Below are 19,040 nucleotides of genomic sequence, written 5' to 3'. Positions count from 1 at the left end.
CTTAAATGGATCCTTTATTTTATCAAACTCCATTTAACAATATCGTCTAGATATATGATTCGAAAGAACAAAAATTAAACAATTTCAATACAAGTTTTCAAATGCATATCATTTTGAATAGTTGATACGCAACAAAAATTACAAGGGGAGCAATTGATTATTTTTAACTAATTAAAAATGAAAATATCCCTCATTGTGCATGTCTGCGCATGTTGTTTTCTTGTAGCTTCCTGTTTACATTGACATCAATAATATTGGGAGAAAGATTAAAGAACTGAACAAGTCGGTTGGTTGTCAAGAATCAGATAAAAAAGTCATCTTCCTTTTTTGTGTGCAATGGATGCAAATTGAAAAGCTGATTGCTTTTCTTTTTTGTTTTTTCCTTCATAAAATAACTCTTAGCCTTAGGCGTAGTGCGAGTCGTTTCGGCCGGCACAAACCCGTTTAGTCCAAATAATTATGACATCTTGAAAGGCTATTATATTTTTTCTTTGATGTCTTACATCAAAAAAAGTGGTGTCAGAAAAAAAATAAAAAATAGCCTTCCAACACGTTAAAATTATTTGGAATAAAACCTGTTTGTCAAAATGTCGTTTCTGTCAAATACCAATTTGGCCATAGTCATTTTGGACCATTATAGATTTTTCTCTAAATTTTGGAGACTGTTTTACCCTGGGAACTGTATATCTAAAGGCAGTTCGAGATTACTCTGATGTCCAACAGCTGTTTTGCCAGACAAGCTGGGTCTGTGGATATTTGCCCACCCAAAATAGATGTGCAGCTTCATTATGACGTCTGGCAAGGCTATTTTAATTTTTTTCTGGGACGCCTTTGTACAACGTCATAATGCTGAAGCCATTTTTTAAGTTTGGAGCTTGAGAGCAAATTTTCAGGGAACTTTGACACCTAATTTTGACATTGCTGGTTAGAAATTTTTACGTAGTTACAAAGTCCTACCTTTTTTGTGCTTATTGATGTAAAATATTTCCAGAAATATAAATAAAAAGAATTAAATAAGATCCGATTCCATTTCAATGAAGTGGGGGAATATTTATTTTGTTTTGAAATGATTTCCACAATTACCAACGAAACTTCACTTCCGGTGAATATAAAATTTAAAATCCTCTAAATTTTAATGGATCCGAATTTCGGGATCATCGATTTACATTATTTGGAAATTTGATTCTGTCAAATCTTAAAGGATTTTAAATTTTATATTCATGTGAAGCGACGTTTACTTGGTAATTGTGGGAAATCATTTCCAAACAATATGAATATTCCCCCACTTGATTGCATGATTTATTACAACTTATGAATGGGTGTGTAAACATTGACTTCTAATCTATATGTTAGGTCTGTATCAAAAAGTTATTATGTAAACTACATGTACATGCTAATGAAGATAATTATATGAAAAAAAATAGAATTCCCGGATCCCGAAAGGATCATTTCTGAAGTCCGCAGCTAAAAAACACCAGATCCAGCAGTCTGGATAAAGGTCCATCCCCCTCTTTAAAGAATATTTCAAAATATTAGTTATTTGTTTAGTGTTAAGAATATTAATATCATATCCATATGAAATACATCCCCACAAGGATCCCCATTGACTCCAATATATATTTGTTTCAAACTACATGTACATTGATAGAGTAAGATATAGTATTATTCTAATTTTTTTATACAGAACTAGAATTCTCCAATATGTCACGCAGATCCAGTAGAAGTTCAACAATGGACCAAGGGGAATTTATCTTGGAATGTAAAGCAGCATACTTATCAATGTTTGATAGTATAAAAGAAAAGATAGAGTCACAGGATAGCTTATTAGAAGGTATCAAATGTTACGAATGAAATTAATTTCTAAAACAAAAATAGCTTCAAAAGGTAACATTAAAGAGGCAAACAAGTTATAAGGTGTAATACCATAAAATCATAGTACATCACATCCGTTTGCATACAAATTGTGTTGAAAAAAAAATATTCCCTTGGATTTTACAGTTGTGAATATTAATTTTACATAATTTCACTGAATTAAAACAAACCTGTATCATAAACATATATCTTGGGTGTTTCAAAGCACTATTATTTATTTATTCTGTGTTTCTATAGAATATTTTGTAATCTTAAGGTTACATGGTTACTTAAGCTTTTATACAGGTAAAAAAGAGGTGAAAATTCTGTTTATTGAATTCCAGTGGTGGTTATTTTCTTTATATATATGTTAGCGGCAATAAGTGAAATTAGGCATTAAGCTTAAATTCTAGGCAATAAGCTAACGCCTAGGCATTAAGTCTAATGCCTAAATGATGTTAGGCATTAGTCTTAAATCCTAGGATTTAAGCTTAAATCCTGAAAATTGTGTCCAGGCATTAAGCTTTATGCCTAAAGTATAAATGCGAGTAAATAAAAACATCTATTTAATTAAATAAAAATTATACATTTGTTACATAATAACATTACGAGAACTGAAGTTTAAAATGTCATATACTAGAAATAATATTACAGATAAAATATGTTTTTATATTAAAAGTCTTCAAATATTATATCAGTGATTGAAGAAGAAGGTTCCATATTTGGTTCTGCAATAGATTCTGCTATATCGGAGCATAGATGATTTTTCATTTTCGGTTACAAGTTGATCATTTACAGACTCTGTCTGGAGCTTAAGTAAGTCCTCTTCCTTTTCTAAGGTCATCAATATTTCTTTCAGAATTTGGTTTCTGATGTTAATCCAATTGTTGCACATTTACCAGATAAGGCTTCATAGGGGGACCGGACCGTCCAATGCCTTTGTTTAGAGCTGAATTCTTTTGAATGTGGACAAACTTGATACCAGTTGACCACCTTGTTGATTCATTGTCCTTCAGACATGCAGTTATCATGTCATGGATATCTCCATTTGATCGATCAATGCTACCCTGTGATTGGGGATGTCTCGGTTTACCATGAACGATAACAAGTTCTGGCCACATTAATATTTTAACTCAGATATGACCAAAGCAGTGAATTCCCGACAATTGTCACTTTGCCGTATATGGGGCGCACCAAAAATTGTAAAAATATCAATAAGATTAAAAGCCACCTCTGATGCACATTTTGAGGTAAGGGCTTTAATGTTACAAAATTTTGTAAATATAAAAAAGATGATGTGGTATGATTGCCAATGAGACAACTATCCACAAAAGACCAAAATGACACAAACATTAACATCTATAGGTCACCGTACGGCCTTCAACAATGAACAAAGCCCATACCACATAGTCAGCTATAAAAGGCCCTGATAAGACAATGTAAAACAATTCAAACGAGAAAACTAACAGCCTTTTTATGTAAAAATATGAACGAAACACATAAACAAACGACAACCACTGAATAACAGACTCAAGCTCCTGACTTGGGACAGGCACATACATAAATAAAGTGGCGGGGTTAAACATGTTAGCGGGATCCCAACCTTGCCCTAACCTGGGACAGTGGTATAAGAGTACAACATAAGAACTAACTATAAAAAATCAGTTGAAAAAGGCTTAACTCATCAGATAGACTAAAAATACAAGTTGACGTGCCCGGGACTTATACATCCCGACACAAAAAGACACAATTAACAGGTCTGAGAGTACTCGCAGTCATCTAGCTAGTTAAAAGCCACTAACAACTATGAACAATCATGCCTATAAGTGGTCCTGAAAAAACATAATAAATTCATAGTTTCCATCTGGGTTTGATTGAAAATCCATCAAATCAACTTGTCCTCTACTGTTAAAGTCTTTAGATAAAATGGGTTTCACTACAACTCCTTTCCCTAGATGTTTTTTTTTCATAATGCAATTTTCACAAAGTGACAGAAATTTTACTTATCCAATAAAATGGTGAGCAAAAAATCATATCTTAATTTTGTCTACTTTCGACCCGTTCAAACCAGCTTGACCAGTGAAGTGTAAACATTTTCAAATAATTATTATAAGTATTATATAGAATCTCCCTTTTTATATGGGATACAATCACTTTTTTAAATCATTTTTATTTGTTGTACTCCCACAAAAGATATGAGTTAATTCTATTTTAAATAAGAAAAGAACTAAAATTAGAAGATTATTCAGATACACATATATTAATATAAGGAATATCATGGTGTGTTCCCATTTCGCCTTAGTTGTGAATTCCAGGTAAAAAAGGTAAAAAAAATACTAAGGCCAGATGGGAATTGTACTAAGGCGAAATGTGAATTTAGATGAAAAAATTAAATAAACAAATTAAAGCTCTGTGTTTTTATAACAATATAAACATTAAGTAATTAGGGATTTGTGTCTCTTGGATTATTATTTTAACATTTATTTATAAAAAGACACTTTATGATTTAAAAAATTGTGATTTTAGAAGAAAAAAATCTATAATTAAACATTATTCAGTATCAATTGTATGAATTTCCCACTGTCTTCTTTAAATATATTACAGAAATTTTAAATAAAATAAATAAAATAATAAATATTGTTTTTAAAATTGTTTGAATTATATATAATAAAGATAATGCATGGTACTCTTTGACTTCTTAAAGCTTGGTCCAAATATTAATTTACAAATGATCAGGTCATTAGTTAGCTTTGTCTACATAATTACTGAATTTGAATGTGCATCAAGAAATGCAGTATCTCATGTCTTTCCAAACGCAGAACTCAAAGGTTGTTTGTTCCACTACGCAAAAGCAATATGGAAAAAGACACAGGAATATGGGCTTCAAACTCAGTATAAAGATGTCCCAGATGTCAACAAACTCGTCCGTCGTGCAGCAGCTTTACCATTACTGCCCTTAGATTGTGTGGAAGACTACTGGTTACATGCCTTGGAAAATGCACCACAGTCAGATGCTTGCACCAAATTAACAGACTATATAGTTCTGACATGGCTAGAGGGCAGATACCCACAACCAACCTGGAACCACCACCAAACAGAAGGACTCAGAACAAATAACCATTTAGAGGGCTGGCATAACAAGTTAAAAAAGAGAGTAAAAACTGCACATCCAAATATATTCGAAATCATCAATGTGTTAAAGAAAGAGCAAGCAGCTAACGAGGTAAAGAAGGTACAATATGCAGCAGGTGGCAAGATGCGGGGAAAAGCAAAGAAGTACATGGAACTAGAAGAAAGATTCGCAACTTTGAAGGAATCACTACACAATGGTACGAAAGACTATATTCAGTATGGTGATGCAGCATCATTCATCCTCAAACTTGGAAATTAGATGAACTTTGAACATTCAAATGTGTAAATTAGTGTCTTGTATTTCACAATATGAACTTTATGGAAATACTCATGTTTTATGTATTAGTGCTATTTCTTATGCTATTGTAATAACATTGTGCTTTGAATTCAGTGCTGATTGAAATAAAATATTTGTTTACGATAGTTTGATATTTGTCTTTATTTTTTCATTAAAATATGAAATATCCTTATCCAATTTGTCATCTCTACTAAGACTTTGTTTAAAAATATTATACATGAGTAAAAAAAAATACAATTTCAGAAAAAGAAGAACTAAAAATAACACATTTTTAAAAAGTGGGACACAAAATAGTAAACAAAGAACAAAAAAAATATATCTTTTAAATAGTATTTCAGGGTAATATTTGACATCAAAATAACAAATATCAACTAATTGCAATACAAACAAAACATAACTTAATTACAATGTTTACAGAAGCTCCCATTTCGCCTTAGTTAATTCTTGTTTACCTGAAAATTTGTACTAAGGCAAACTGGGATTAATTTTATATGTAAATTTTGACAGCTAAGGCGAAATGAGAATAAGCCAATATCATTAACCCTTTCCTCCATAATGACGCCATTTGACGCCACCCTCCTTACTCCATAATGACGCCTTTTGACGCCTGTGTAGGACCTCAGTTGAAACACTTTGACTACAAAGTGTCTGCAGTTGACTTAATAAAATTTGTATCCAATATGAAAAGAAATATCATAGGAATATCCGACTTAAATTTATTTGATGAAATAGTTGTTTTTCGCAATGCCTTGATACTTTAAAGCGTATGTTCAGCATTTTATCAAAAAAATCCTATGCGAATCAAGTATGCAAAAAAAAATTTCAATGGAGGAAAGGGTTAAGAAAATACTTTATTTCAAGAAAAATCACTAAAACACATAAATTCTAAAATTTCATTTATTGCCTTAAATCATGTTCGGCAATAGGATGAATAATCACCACCAAATTTCAGGTAATAAGCTTAATGCCTGGAAATTTCAGGCAATAACTTAATGCCTAGGCGTTAGCTTATTGCCTTGGATTTAAGCTTAATGCCTAATTTCACTTATTGCCGCTAACATATATACAATGAAATATTATGTCAAATTTTGCCTATAGTACTGGATATAGAATATAAATTGTACTCATACTAAGTAATTTTTTATTTGAAACAAAGATTAATTATGCACAATTTTTCGAATATTTCAAATTTTACAGAGACTAGTAGAGGAAAATAAATGGTGGAAAACACCCTATAACAACATTCAAACCTGCAAACTGTCAAAATTTATAGGTGACATGGAAATTCTTATGATTCTTTATGAAAATTTCGAAAAAAATTCTGTGAAATAAAACAGAAAACAGACAAACTCTTGCTTCATGTTGTTGACAGTTTTTTCAGGGAACTTCTTTTTATAGAACCATCTACCATTTATGTTGTATTCAGAGCATATCAAGCAGTGTTATAATAAATTAATATTTTTTTTTTATTATTTCAAAATATTTATACATTAAGGTGATACTAAATAAGTCAGTGGGAACACTGCCAATCTTAAACATGGTTATTTTCATGGTCAGGAATCAGGACTGACCCATGTTTTGTCAAGCTTTTAATTGCATTTATAAACCTTTTCAGCATTACAGCAAACTGGCAGAAACCCATCAGTGAAAGTATTGAAAAAGTATTGGACAAATGACATAGGTAAGTTCAAATTGGCTAAATATAATTATCATCCCTTTTAGTTTTGTACACCCATACTTTTAACTCAAGGGAATATGTGAATATGCACTTACAGATATCTATCACTTTGAATCACGTTATACAAGATCTTACTTCATATGATGATTTTTATTTTATTTTATATTTTTGGCCAAAATCATATCTAACAATACTTAAATTTCATATCAAAACTAACCTTAATGACTATGCTTTCAGTAAAAGAATTTCTTATATATTATGAAATGAAAAAGGACAGTTTTATTTACTCAGTATGTATGAACAAACATTCAGCTGAAGGACGCCTCCAGGTGTGGGAATTTCTCACTACATTGAAGACCTGTTGGTGACCTTCTGCCGTTGTTTTTTCTATGGTTGGGTTGATGTCTCCTTGACACATTCCCCATTTCCATTCTCAATTTTATTAATTTTTATTTTTATTTATTTTTATAAAGATGAGCTATCCTTTGATGACTTTGTTGATATCTGCAAAAAAGAGCCAGTTACTACGTCCGATGATTTAATGAAAGCATTCAGGAAAATTGACATCAATGGAGATGGTTATATTTCTCTGGAGGAATTACATAAAATTTTGACTTCAGTAAGATAATTTTCTTAAAAACATTGGTCGGTATATATGTAATTATGTACGTAGATTTAATACACTGAATAAATTTGCATTATAGATGTATTAAATTAGTTTTCTTTTTGTATGATAATTTGCTAATTATTTTAATTTGAACCATCAGAGAAAAATAGTAAAAACACACTTTTTATTGTTTAATATTATGACTTAAAATTTAGTAATTACATGTATTTTTGGCTGTAAAATTATTATAAAATACATAGAACAATAACTTAGATAGGAGTAAAGGAATGGAAAAAATATATGGTAAAATGAAACTGTGAGGTTATGATTTTTATTGAAATTTGAATGCAAATAAAACTCCATCAATCAAGGTAAATTATAGTAATTTTGGACACAGATTATTTTTTTTGTAAAAGTTCAAAAGAAAAGTCATAAAAAAGAGAATTTCACTTGTAGTTGTCTAGTTTTAACTTAAAGTAAGTATAGGAAAGACAAAATGTAAAGTATTTTATTGTTTTATTTTCAGAAAGGTGAAAAGAAAAGTAAAAGTGAAGTGAAAAAGATGATAGATGAAGTAGATGATAACAAAGATGGCAGACTGGATTATAAAGAGGTTAAAATTTAGAACAATTTGTTCCATTTCATTAGAACATGTGTCAGGCTGTTTTACTGATAAATATATCTTAATCAATGCCCTTGATAGAATACTGAAAAATCAAAATATTTATAAATTGGAGAAAACAAAAAAATCTCTACCCCATTATATTATAATTGCAATGACATAGCTATATAATTCCAATGGTCTTCAGGTTGTATATTTAAGAAGACTGCAGTTTGTTTTCTTTATTTTTACATTTAAGGGAAACTGTCTTTTAAAACCTTTCATCGGTAAATTGTGTTTGATTTCATTGACTGTCTGGTAGAATATTTATTTAAATCATTTAATATTTGATTATAAAAATCGTATACAAATTTCAGGAACCTGTTTTATGTTATTCTAAGGTAAAAAAAAATATAAAGAAATTCATAAGCATGTTATGTCTACATGTATGTCAGCTTTCACAGCAATGTTTTTCACACTGCCATACAACCGCTCTATTGGCAAGGTCATTTTTTACAGATGGGAAAGGAACCCTGGTGGGATAGCTCAGGCTTGTGTTTTTGTGTAGTAACATATTCCATTACACTAATAAGCTACAAATGTTTGCTGACCCTTTTTACTGTGAAATGGGGTTTCATTTAAATTATGATCTATTTTTATTCAAAGTAATATTTATAAATTGATGATCAGGGGCTTACAAGTTTATTTAAAGAAATGAATACTTTAAGGATCAGTTGAAAGGCAAACAAAATCAGGTTGTTTAGCCTTCACTATAAAACATTTATTTGTTCGTTCAATTATTCAGAGTTTGTTTTCTTAACAAAAGCTTTTTTTTAAATTAAGCCTCTATTTAAAATTCATTTGTCAAGATAAGCTTCAATTTTATCAATAAGTCATTAACCAAAAAAACAGGTCACTTTAATGTTAAGTTTTGGCCTATAATTGCTTTTTTTTGCTGGCAGGGATATATGTGATATAAATCATTTCATGCTAGTTTGGTCCTGCTTTTATAACTAATTAATATTCATCACTTTTTAAGTTTAGAAAAAGAGAGATAAACGATACCAAAGGGACATTCAAACTCATAAGTCAGAATTAAACTGACAACCCCCATGGCCAAAAATGAAAAAAAGCCTAACACACAGACAATAGTACACAAAACACAACATAGACAACTTAAGACTGAGCAACATGAACCCCACCAACATCTGGTAGTGATCTCGGTTGCTCTGGAAGGGAAAGCAGATCTTGCTCCACATGTGGCACCGGTGTATCATCACAAAGTATGTTAAACTTTCATTGTTTAATCCAGTACATGATATTTATTTTTGCTAAATAGATTTTGAAATATCACGAGCATTTATAACATGTAAATTGTTTTTAGTTCTTTTTGATCACTATTACACTTTTTTTAGTACTATTACAATAATGAATGATTCATTGTTTGTTGTTTGAAATATTGTCACATTTTATTTGATGAGCATAATAGAGTGAATGAAAAATCACTAGCAATATTGTTGTTATTCTGTCTGTTGGAATTTCTCGCTACATTGAAGACCTGTTGGTGACCTTCCGCTGTTGTTTTTTTTATGGTCGGGTTGTTGTCTCTTTGACACATTCCCCATTTCCATTCTCAATTTTATTTATAAATGTTGAATGTATAGAAAAGTATTAGAGTTAACCAAATGGGATGAAAAGCAAATACTGTTCATTTCTGCTAGACAATAAATGGTCACAGAATTTTCAAGGGAAATAATCTAATATTAGTATTGATAAATCTACTTGATAATTGTTTTATTGAATTATTAAGATAAACATTATCGTATGTACTTACATGTACAACTTAAAATTTTCAGTCATATATATTAATCTGCTGGGTTGAGATATTATAATTTTCAATTCAGACAGATTTTGGGTTACAGCTAAAAACAATATTTTAGCTAAAAATTACATGTCAGTCATATATATATTAATCTGCTGGGTTGAGATATTATAATTTTCAATTCAGACAGATTTTGGGTTACAGCTAAAACAATATTTTAGCTAAAAAGTACATGTCAGTCATATATATTAATCTGCTGGGTTGAGATATTATAATTTTCAATTCAGACAGATTTTGGGTTACAGCTAAAAACAATATTTTAGCTAAAAAGTACATGTCAGTCATATATATTAATCTGCTGGGTTGAGATATTATAATTTTCAATTCAAACAGATTTTGTGTTACAGCTAAAACAATATTTTAGCTAAAAAGTACATGTCAGTCATATATATTAATCTGCTGGGTTGAGATATTATAATTTTTAATTCAAACAGATTTTGGGTTACAACTAAAACAATACTTAAGCTAAAAAGTACGTATGATTCAAAATGGAAGCAGTGATATTTTTCTTTCAACATCCAAACATTGAATTCTTTTACTTTTTCCATGGCACACAAGTGGTAAACAAACAGTTGAGTTTTTTTTTTATAAAGCTGGTTTAAATATATATGTAATAAAATACTTAAAAAGAGGGACGAAAGATACAAGAGGACAGTCAAACTCATAGATTGAAATAAATGCCATGGATAAAAAATAAAAAGACGAACAGACAAATAAGAGTACACAAGAGACAACATGGAAAAACTAAAGACTAAGCATCATGAAGCCCAACAAAAACTGGGGTGAGCTCAGGTGCTCCGGAAGGGTAAGTATATCATGTGGCACCAGTCGTGTTGTTAAAGTTAGATGCTTGTTACATACAAAGGAGACATTAAAGAATGGAAAACAAATCTCGAACATCTGTATTTTTTGCTTGAAAAATCCAATAAGGAACCAAAAAATACATTATTGTAGTAAATACACCATTTTCTAAGACCTTTTAATGTTAAATGGGTTCATTAGAGAAATAATAAATGATGAATGAAAAAGACTGTGAATTGACTTTTTTATCGAGGTGACATTCAATTGAGGTAGATTTGGTAAGTAAAGATGAACACTAATAGATATAATATTTATTCTTATGTATTATATTTTCAGTTTTGCCAAATGGTCATGTCTACAACAGAAGAAAGCAAAAAAATGCAAAGGAAGATGATGGAAAGAAAAGAAAAAAAGAAAAGACAAGACATAGAAAGAAGAGGTAAGAAATAATTCACTCATATTTGATTGTTTTTTTTATGGATGTTTGTTGTCTTATTTATTTTAGAATTAATTTAGTTTCAGGTACATTTCCCTGAATGAATTTGAAAAGTGGAGTTAGATATTAGAAAAGGAATTTAAATTTTAAATTTTAAAACTAAAATGCTAAATATATTTTTAGAAGATATCTTTTTCAAACTCTGCACCTTAAACCTTATAAAACATTGGAAATTATGTTGAAATTGATTTTTTTTTTTTATTATATACTGGTAAATCACCGAAAGGAGAAAATCATATATAAGTTCTTTATTACTTTTAAAATCATATGATGTGTCTCATTTGTGTAAATCTTTCATAAATCGGCACTGAATTGTTCTAAAATTATATTGATTGACAAGGTTTGCAAAAATCAAATAATCAATTACCTGGAGCTCCATCAATAAAAATGGCCACCATGACGTAGCCAAGGTGCTGAAAGTTGGTTTTTAAAAGCAATAGCAAAGAAAAAAACAGTTGAAAGAGCATCTATGAGTATCTGAATGAGAATCCCTCATTTCTATATATATATATTTACCTATTGTTTATTTATTTTGCCCACTTCTCTCTATTCTTTATATTTTATCACCCCATTATTTACTATTCTTTATAATTTTTTCTAATTTTCTCCATTCTTTACTTTTTTGTCCATTACTCTCTATCCTGTAAACCCCATCCACACTCTCATCTCCCAATAATTGATACATAGAAGATAATATGGAAAGTAAAATGAAGTTATTTTCTATAGGTGATGTATCAGGATCGCAGGTTTCTGTAAGATCTGCAGCGTCTTCGGTAAAAAGTAAGATGGGTTATTCTCAAAATACTTTGTGTGAACCTTTTATTTCCTTTATTAACAAGTTGGTGGTCAAATGAACTGAGCTTATTGCTTAAATTTACTATATTTTAACAATTTATTTTTTAAAAACCCTCATGCTTGTTCCTAGTAGTCTCTTAATCCATCTATTCTACTCACTAAATTTATTCTTTGGCTTCTGCATTTTTTTTCCAGTATTTATCAAATTTTTCCTTCCAGCTATATATTTAAGTTTACAGGTGTATTGTATAACTATTAATTAATATGATATCTTTTAACAGTTTTGTGATTTTTAAATTTTTTTTATGATATAACTTATATATATTTTTTTTAAATTTCAATTCCATTTTTGGAAGAAAAGCATTTATCTGATGCTGTTTAAAAATGTGATTTTCAGTTCATCAAAATAATCTTGAAAAAAAACTTCTTTTTTTAATCTTTAAGATTGTTTTATGTAACATTTAACTTAGATGTGCTCTGAAAATAATTATAGCATGTGTTACTCTGGTTTTTAGCTCACCTGGCCCGAAGGGCCAAGTGAGCTTTTCCCATCACTTGGCGTCCGGCGTCCGTCGTCGTCGTCCGTCGTCGTTAGCTTTTAGAAAAATCTTCTCCTCTGAAACTACTGGGCCAAATTAAACCAAACTTGGCCACAATCATAATTGGAGTATCTAGTTTAGAAAAATGTGTGGCGTGACCCGGTCAACAAACCAAGATGGCCGCCACGGCTAAAAATAGAACATAGGGGTAAAATGCAGTTTTTGGCTTATAACTCAAAAACAAAAGCATTTAGAGCAAATCTGACATGGGGTTAAATTGTTTATCAGGTCAAGATCTATCTGCCCTGAAATTTTCAGACGAATCAGACAACCCTTTGTTGGGTTGCTGCCCCTGAATTGGTAATTTTAAGGAAATTTTGCTGTTTTTGGTTATTATCTTGAATATTATTATAGATAGAGATAAACTGTAAACAGCAATAATGTTCATCAAAGTAAGATTAACAAATAAGTCAACATGACCGAAATGGTCAGTTGACCCCTTTAGGAGTTATTGCCCTTTATAGTCAATTTTTTACCATTTTTCGTAAATCTAAGTTATCTTTTACAAAAATCTTCTCCTCTGAAACTTTTGAGCCAAATTAATCCAAACTTGGCCACAATCATAATTGGAGTATCTAGTTTAAAAAATGTGTGGCGTGACCCGGTCAACAAACCAAGATGGCCGCCATGGCTAAAAATAGAACATAGGGGTAAAATGCAGTTTTTGGCTTATAACTCAAAAACCAAAGCATTTAGAGCAAATCTGACATGGGGGTTTAATTGTTTATCAGGTCAAGATCTATCTGCCCTGAAATTTTCAGACGAATCAGACAACCCTTTGTTGGGTTGCTGCCCCTGAATTGGTAATTTTAAGGAAATTTTGCTGTTTTTGGTTATTATCTTGAATATTATTATAGATATAGATAAACTGTAAACAGCAATAATGTTCATCAAAGTAAGATTAACAAATAAGTCAACATGACCGAAATGGTCAGTTGACCCCTTTAGGAGTTATTGCCCTTTATAGTCAATTTTTTACCATTTTTCGTAAATCTAAGTTATCTTTTACAAAAATCTTCTCCTCTGAAACTTTTGAGCCAAATTAATCCAAACTTGGCCACAATCATTATTGGGGTATCTAGTTTAAAAAATGTGTGGCGTGAATCGGTCAACCAACCAAGAATGCCGCCATGGCTAAAAATAGAACATAGGGGTAAAATGCAGTTTTTGGCTTATAACTCAAAAACCAAAACATTTAGAGCAAATCTGACGGGGGTTTAATTGTTTATCAGGTCAAGATCTATCTGCCCTGATATTTTCAGACGAATCGGACAACCCTTTGTTGGGTTGCTGCCCCTGAATTGGTAATTTTAAGGAAATTTTGCTGTTTTTTGTTATTATCTTGAATATTATTATAGATAGAGATAAACTGTAAACATCAATAATGTTCAGCAAAGTAGGATTGACAAATAAGTCAACATAACCAAAATGGTCAATTGACCCCCTAAGGAGTAATTGTCCTTTATAGTCAATTTTTAACACTTTTCATAAAATTGGTAAATTTTTATTAACATTTTCCACTGAAACTACTGGGCCAAGTTCATTATAGATAGAGATAATTGTAAGCAGCAAGACAGTTTATTACAGTAAGATTTACAAACACATCACCATCACCAAAACACAATTTTGTCATGAATCCATCTGCTTCCTTTGTTTAATATTCACATAAACCAAGGTGAGCGACACAGGCTCTTAAGAGCCTCTAGTTATTGGATCTATTTTCATAATACATGTACATGTACATTTGTAAGCACTTGGCAACATGGTCTGTAATATGGTTTGTAGCTCACATGACTAAATGTAAGTTGTATTGTTCACTGCAGATCAAGAGAAAAGTGCTTCAAAAGCTAATGTTGAGTTTGGTAATGGAAGTAAGAGGTTTATCCTATAAATAGAAGTGATTTGGTGGCTTTTATGTTTGAATATATTTACATGCTGTTAAAGGAGAAAGAAACTTTAAATTTAAATTGCTACACATGTTTCCTAACTTTTTTTTCTTATTTGAATCTCCTGCCAGTGAAAAAGCAATGATCTTCTTGGTGTCTAATGATGTCATATTTTGCCATAGGAGCATTTAAAAAAATATGGGCAATAAGAGAACAAATAGTATTTAATCTTATTTCACATTAATTTTCTCTGACTTAGGTGTATCTAGGGGACTCTGGATGGGGCCTATAGGGCCTCCTATTATAGCAGTCAGTTGGCCCTTAAAAAAGTTCTGGATCCACCATAAAAAAACATATAGAACTTGCAGCAACATACAAAAAGTATTATGTTTTTTCAATGCAAAAAAGTAGCATTGAATTAGAAAAATATTATTTTCGTTGTGTAAGAAAAGAAATAAAAATATGAAAAATTTGCTTAATCTTATTTTACAACTTAAAAGATAAGAAAAGAGGCTATTTTCTCCCATTTAGGACATTTCTTAATTTTAAAAATAACTTATTGGTTTCTTTCTCCTTGAATTAAATGCTAAACGGCTTTAATATATGAAAGTTGAAACAATTTGAAAATAAGCAATTTTGATTACTGAATACTGGTATATTTTATTTGACTCCTTAAGGGCATACGATACAGTTTTGATCCTGTATTTACAAGTTCATAAAAATTTGCATTTAGGCTATTTATTACCTGATTAAATCAAATATGTTATAAAAAATATACCTTCATGTGCTACTTTTAGAGTAAAATAAGGTCGAAATTTTGTATATTTGCTCAAAATTCAGATTTGTGGCCGTAATTTCTCTTTCGAAAAAAAGACATAACTTTGTTGTTATAAAAGATAAACACAAACTTTCTTTTGTTAAATAATCGGCATATTCTGTATTTTATAAGTATCCTAAAAAATTATGCATTTTTTAATTCAGAATTAACTCATATTCATCAAATGTTTGTGAATTGAGGAAAATACGTCATTTTTTGCTGCATGTTTATCAAAATTAAAAAAAAAACTCTATTTACAGTTTTAAAAAATTTGGGTCACATAATCTCCCTGCAAAATGAAACAAATTGCTGTTTTGAAAAATAAGGGTCCATGAACTCGTTTTCAAATTAAATCAGTTTGAATGATAAAAATCAGTCGAAAAATGCATCTTTTCCCGATATGTCACAGTTTGACGTCGCGAAAATAACATTTTACATTAGCAACGTCATTACCAGTCCCCTGTAACTGTATCGTATGCCCTTAATATTTGTACAATATAGCAGAGTGTGAAAAAATTGGCTTGTTTAAACAAACTCAAATAGATATGCTTTGTTAGATTTTAATCAAATTTTTACAGATGATTAAAAATAATAGTTTGAGGAGATCTTTATTTTTTAAGCTTTGTCAGTGTTCTGGTTCCAAAGTGTTTCGGACTTACCTGGTCTTTATAAAGCTTGTTCAAATTAACAACAATGTAACTTGAATTTGCTATAAAGGATTCTAATAGGAATGTCGACCCAGATTTTACAGTTCATTGACCATGCAAATGTGTTAATGCAACCATGGTATATTCTTGTTTTTATTAAATTTGTCAATCTTATAGGTCAAACCTGAAGAATATAATTTTTTTGCAAGATTTCTTTTTGTTTGGTACTGTTTATAATAAATTGCTGCTACTGCTTAATCTTTGAGCGTGGTGGTGTCTCTCTATGCATCTGCTTGGCTTGATTGTCTGTTTGACAGATGACAGATATAATGTTCAAGTTGAATTATGTATGATAATACTAAATAGATAATAATATTGATAAATTTTGAAGACATAAAATAATAATTTGTAACCTAATCATCCTAATGGCAATGATTTACTTTGACTTTATCTTAATAATACATGGATTAACTTGTTATATGAAAGTAGCTAGGTTGGTTTGTGAGTATGAAAATGTAGGTAACAAGTAAAATGTAGAGGGAGGAGTGTTGTGATTATTGTTGTGAATTAGTAGTGGTTATACTGAGTATATTTGACACAGTGTGAGGAAGAGAACTGAAGGTTTGAAGCAACAGCTTATTTAGCTTTGTTAGATGCTTTTATTTTCTCCTGTTTCTGTTTAACTCTTCCAACATGCAGTTTTAATGTTAAATCTTTTTTTTTTGTATTTATTCATGCTAACTTTTTACATAGTAAGTTTTAAACTCATTATTTAAATCATTTGTTTACAACTCAATAGTAATTCAAATTTTAATTAATTTTTGTTGTTGTAAAAAGTGCATTTTTTTTTTTGTCTAGACAGATACATTTAAAGTTGGAGCAAGACATAGAAATACCATTTCCTACAGCAGTAGTTCTCAATATCTTATTATGTGTTAAAAATAAGAAAATAACATAGTTATAAATTAGATATACTTCATACCTTGCAAGATATATCTTCGTGTGGTAATTAAATTTCTAAATCTTATTTCATTTTATTTGTTTATTTTCACCTGTTCTCTTGTTAAGAAAAAGAAGCTAATAAGGAAAACAAAGACGAAGATGATGATGAAATTGATGAGGAATGTGTAACTGCAAGAAGTGGAAGTGCAAGGTCAGAAAGACCTAAACCCTCTCCTAGAAAATCAATGTCTGAGACCACAACAAGTCAGGCTCAAGATGTATCCCCCTCGAGAACATCACTTAGGGAGAAAACTGAAGATGTATCCGGTTCTAGAACCAGTCTACAGAGTAAAGATGATGTTTTACTGACGTCAAGAAGATCTTCACGTTCCCAAAATAAAGATTCATCAAGGAGTAAAAAGGAGAAAGACAGAGAAGGTTTATCTTCATCTAGATTATCAAACAGTCCAGATAAATTAATGGGTTCAAATTCAACCCTTCAAAATGTACCCGACGTAATCGGTTCTAATATTTCACTTACATCTGCTAGTGGTTTGATGGCTAAAAATCTCAGACAAAATGGTAAAGAGTTTGATTGTGATTTGTTGCTGTTATGATGTTTGTCACTTATACAGGTCTGGGATTTCCCAGAATGCATTTTGTTTTAATACACAAATGTAGATTTATTAATAACTTTTAGTTTTCATTGAAAATACTTTTGAATCATAAATTTAGTGAAATCCCAAGCCTGAGTTCACATCTGCATTTTCACCATCAATGCATGCCTTGTTTTGGAGCATACAAATGCGAGGGAATTTTCATATTCATCATCAAACAGAACTCATCTTAAATCAACATGATCATAAATTTGCTTGGTTTGCTTGATCAATCCAGCTGCTTTCCTCAGTAAAAGCCAGCCTGTTTGAGCTTACTTATATCAGGATTGTGAATGTTGGCCTTTATATATTCACTCTTTACATGTGGTATTTAACCAGATCTATTATATATATGTTTGTAAAAAGAAGCTTTGTAAAAATAAACAAATATATTATTATGGTTTTATATGGTATTGTGAATTTTTAATCATGCAGTGATATGCATAACATACCACCAGCTGCATACCACTAATATTATTTAATTTATTTAAACAATGAAAAACTTCTAATGAGTTTAATGTCCCCTTTTATCCTCTGCGTAAAGATCATGCAATGCCTATGTCAGGGATATGACAGTCATTTTCATTTTTCATGTATCAATTGATATGTATGAGCTCTACTGTTTTTGCCAGTGATTTCCACCAACTTCAGAGTTATGATTTTAGTTTAAGTTTTCTATACTCTATATTTATACCCCCGCTTTAAAAAAGAGTACCCCCGCTTTAAAAAAGAGGGGTATACTGTTTTACTTCTGTCTGTCCGTCAGTCAGTCCGTCCCATGAATATTTTTCGTCACACTTTTCTCAGGAACTGTAATACAAGGATTTCTGAAATTTGGTTTCAGGATTTATATAAGTCAGCTTTACCGTTTGATGCGTTTTCAGATTGATCACTTGAAAACTTCCTGTTTACCGAAAAACTTGCATATTTTTACACTTTTTATTTTTTCATCCAATTTTTTTCTCAGGAACTACAATACAAGGATTTCCGAAATTTGGTTACAGGGTTTATCTAAGTCAGCTATACCGTGTGATGCGTTTTCAGATTGATCACTTGAAAATTTCCTGTTTACCGAACACTTGTATGATTTTACACATGATAGCCAAGTTGAAAATTTTCGTCACACTTTTCTCAGGAACTACAATACAAGGATTTCTGAAATTTGGTTTCAGGATTTATATAAGTCAGCTATACCGTGTGATGTGTTTTCAGATTCATTATTCGACAACTTCCTGTTTACCGAACACTTGCATATTTTTACACTATTTATTTTTTTGCCGCATTTTTCTCAGGAACTACAATACAAGGATTTCTGAAATTTGGTTTCAGGGTTTATCTAAGTCAGCTCTACC

General features: G+C 30.6%; 1 protein-coding gene across 11 annotated transcripts in view; it reads left to right on the top strand.

Annotated features, from left to right (window-relative positions):
- Nucleotides 1-187: 187 nt before the first annotated feature.
- The window catches only part of LOC134681206 (EF-hand calcium-binding domain-containing protein 7-like), a 34,083-nt gene continuing 15,230 nt past the window's right edge, over nt 188-19,040 (top strand). For 2 of the 11 annotated variants that reach the window (XM_063540740.1, XM_063540714.1), the window contains exons 1-9: nt 188-286; nt 1,685-1,831; nt 6,897-6,962; nt 7,433-7,578; nt 8,093-8,179; nt 11,187-11,289; nt 12,073-12,126; nt 14,564-14,611; nt 17,159-17,614. In XM_063540740.1, coding sequence (XP_063396810.1) covers nt 1,702-1,831; nt 6,897-6,962; nt 7,433-7,578; nt 8,093-8,179; nt 11,187-11,289; nt 12,073-12,126; nt 14,564-14,611; nt 17,159-17,614 — 1,090 coding nt within the window. In that variant the 5' untranslated portion in view covers nt 188-286; nt 1,685-1,701. The remainder of the gene's footprint in view (nt 287-1,684; nt 1,832-6,896; nt 6,963-7,432; nt 7,579-8,092; nt 8,180-11,186; nt 11,290-12,072; nt 12,127-14,563; nt 14,612-17,158; nt 17,615-19,040) is intronic. The other 9 variants (XM_063540772.1, XM_063540753.1, XM_063540790.1 and 6 more) reach the window with 6 other exon arrangements.

Source organism: Mytilus trossulus, chromosome 1 (assembly GCF_036588685.1).
Source record: "Mytilus trossulus isolate FHL-02 chromosome 1, PNRI_Mtr1.1.1.hap1, whole genome shotgun sequence".
NCBI classification, from domain to species: domain Eukaryota; kingdom Metazoa; phylum Mollusca; class Bivalvia; order Mytilida; family Mytilidae; genus Mytilus; species Mytilus trossulus.
The sequence above is the reverse complement of the archived record's forward strand: the minus strand, read 5'-3'. Positions and strand labels throughout refer to the sequence as shown.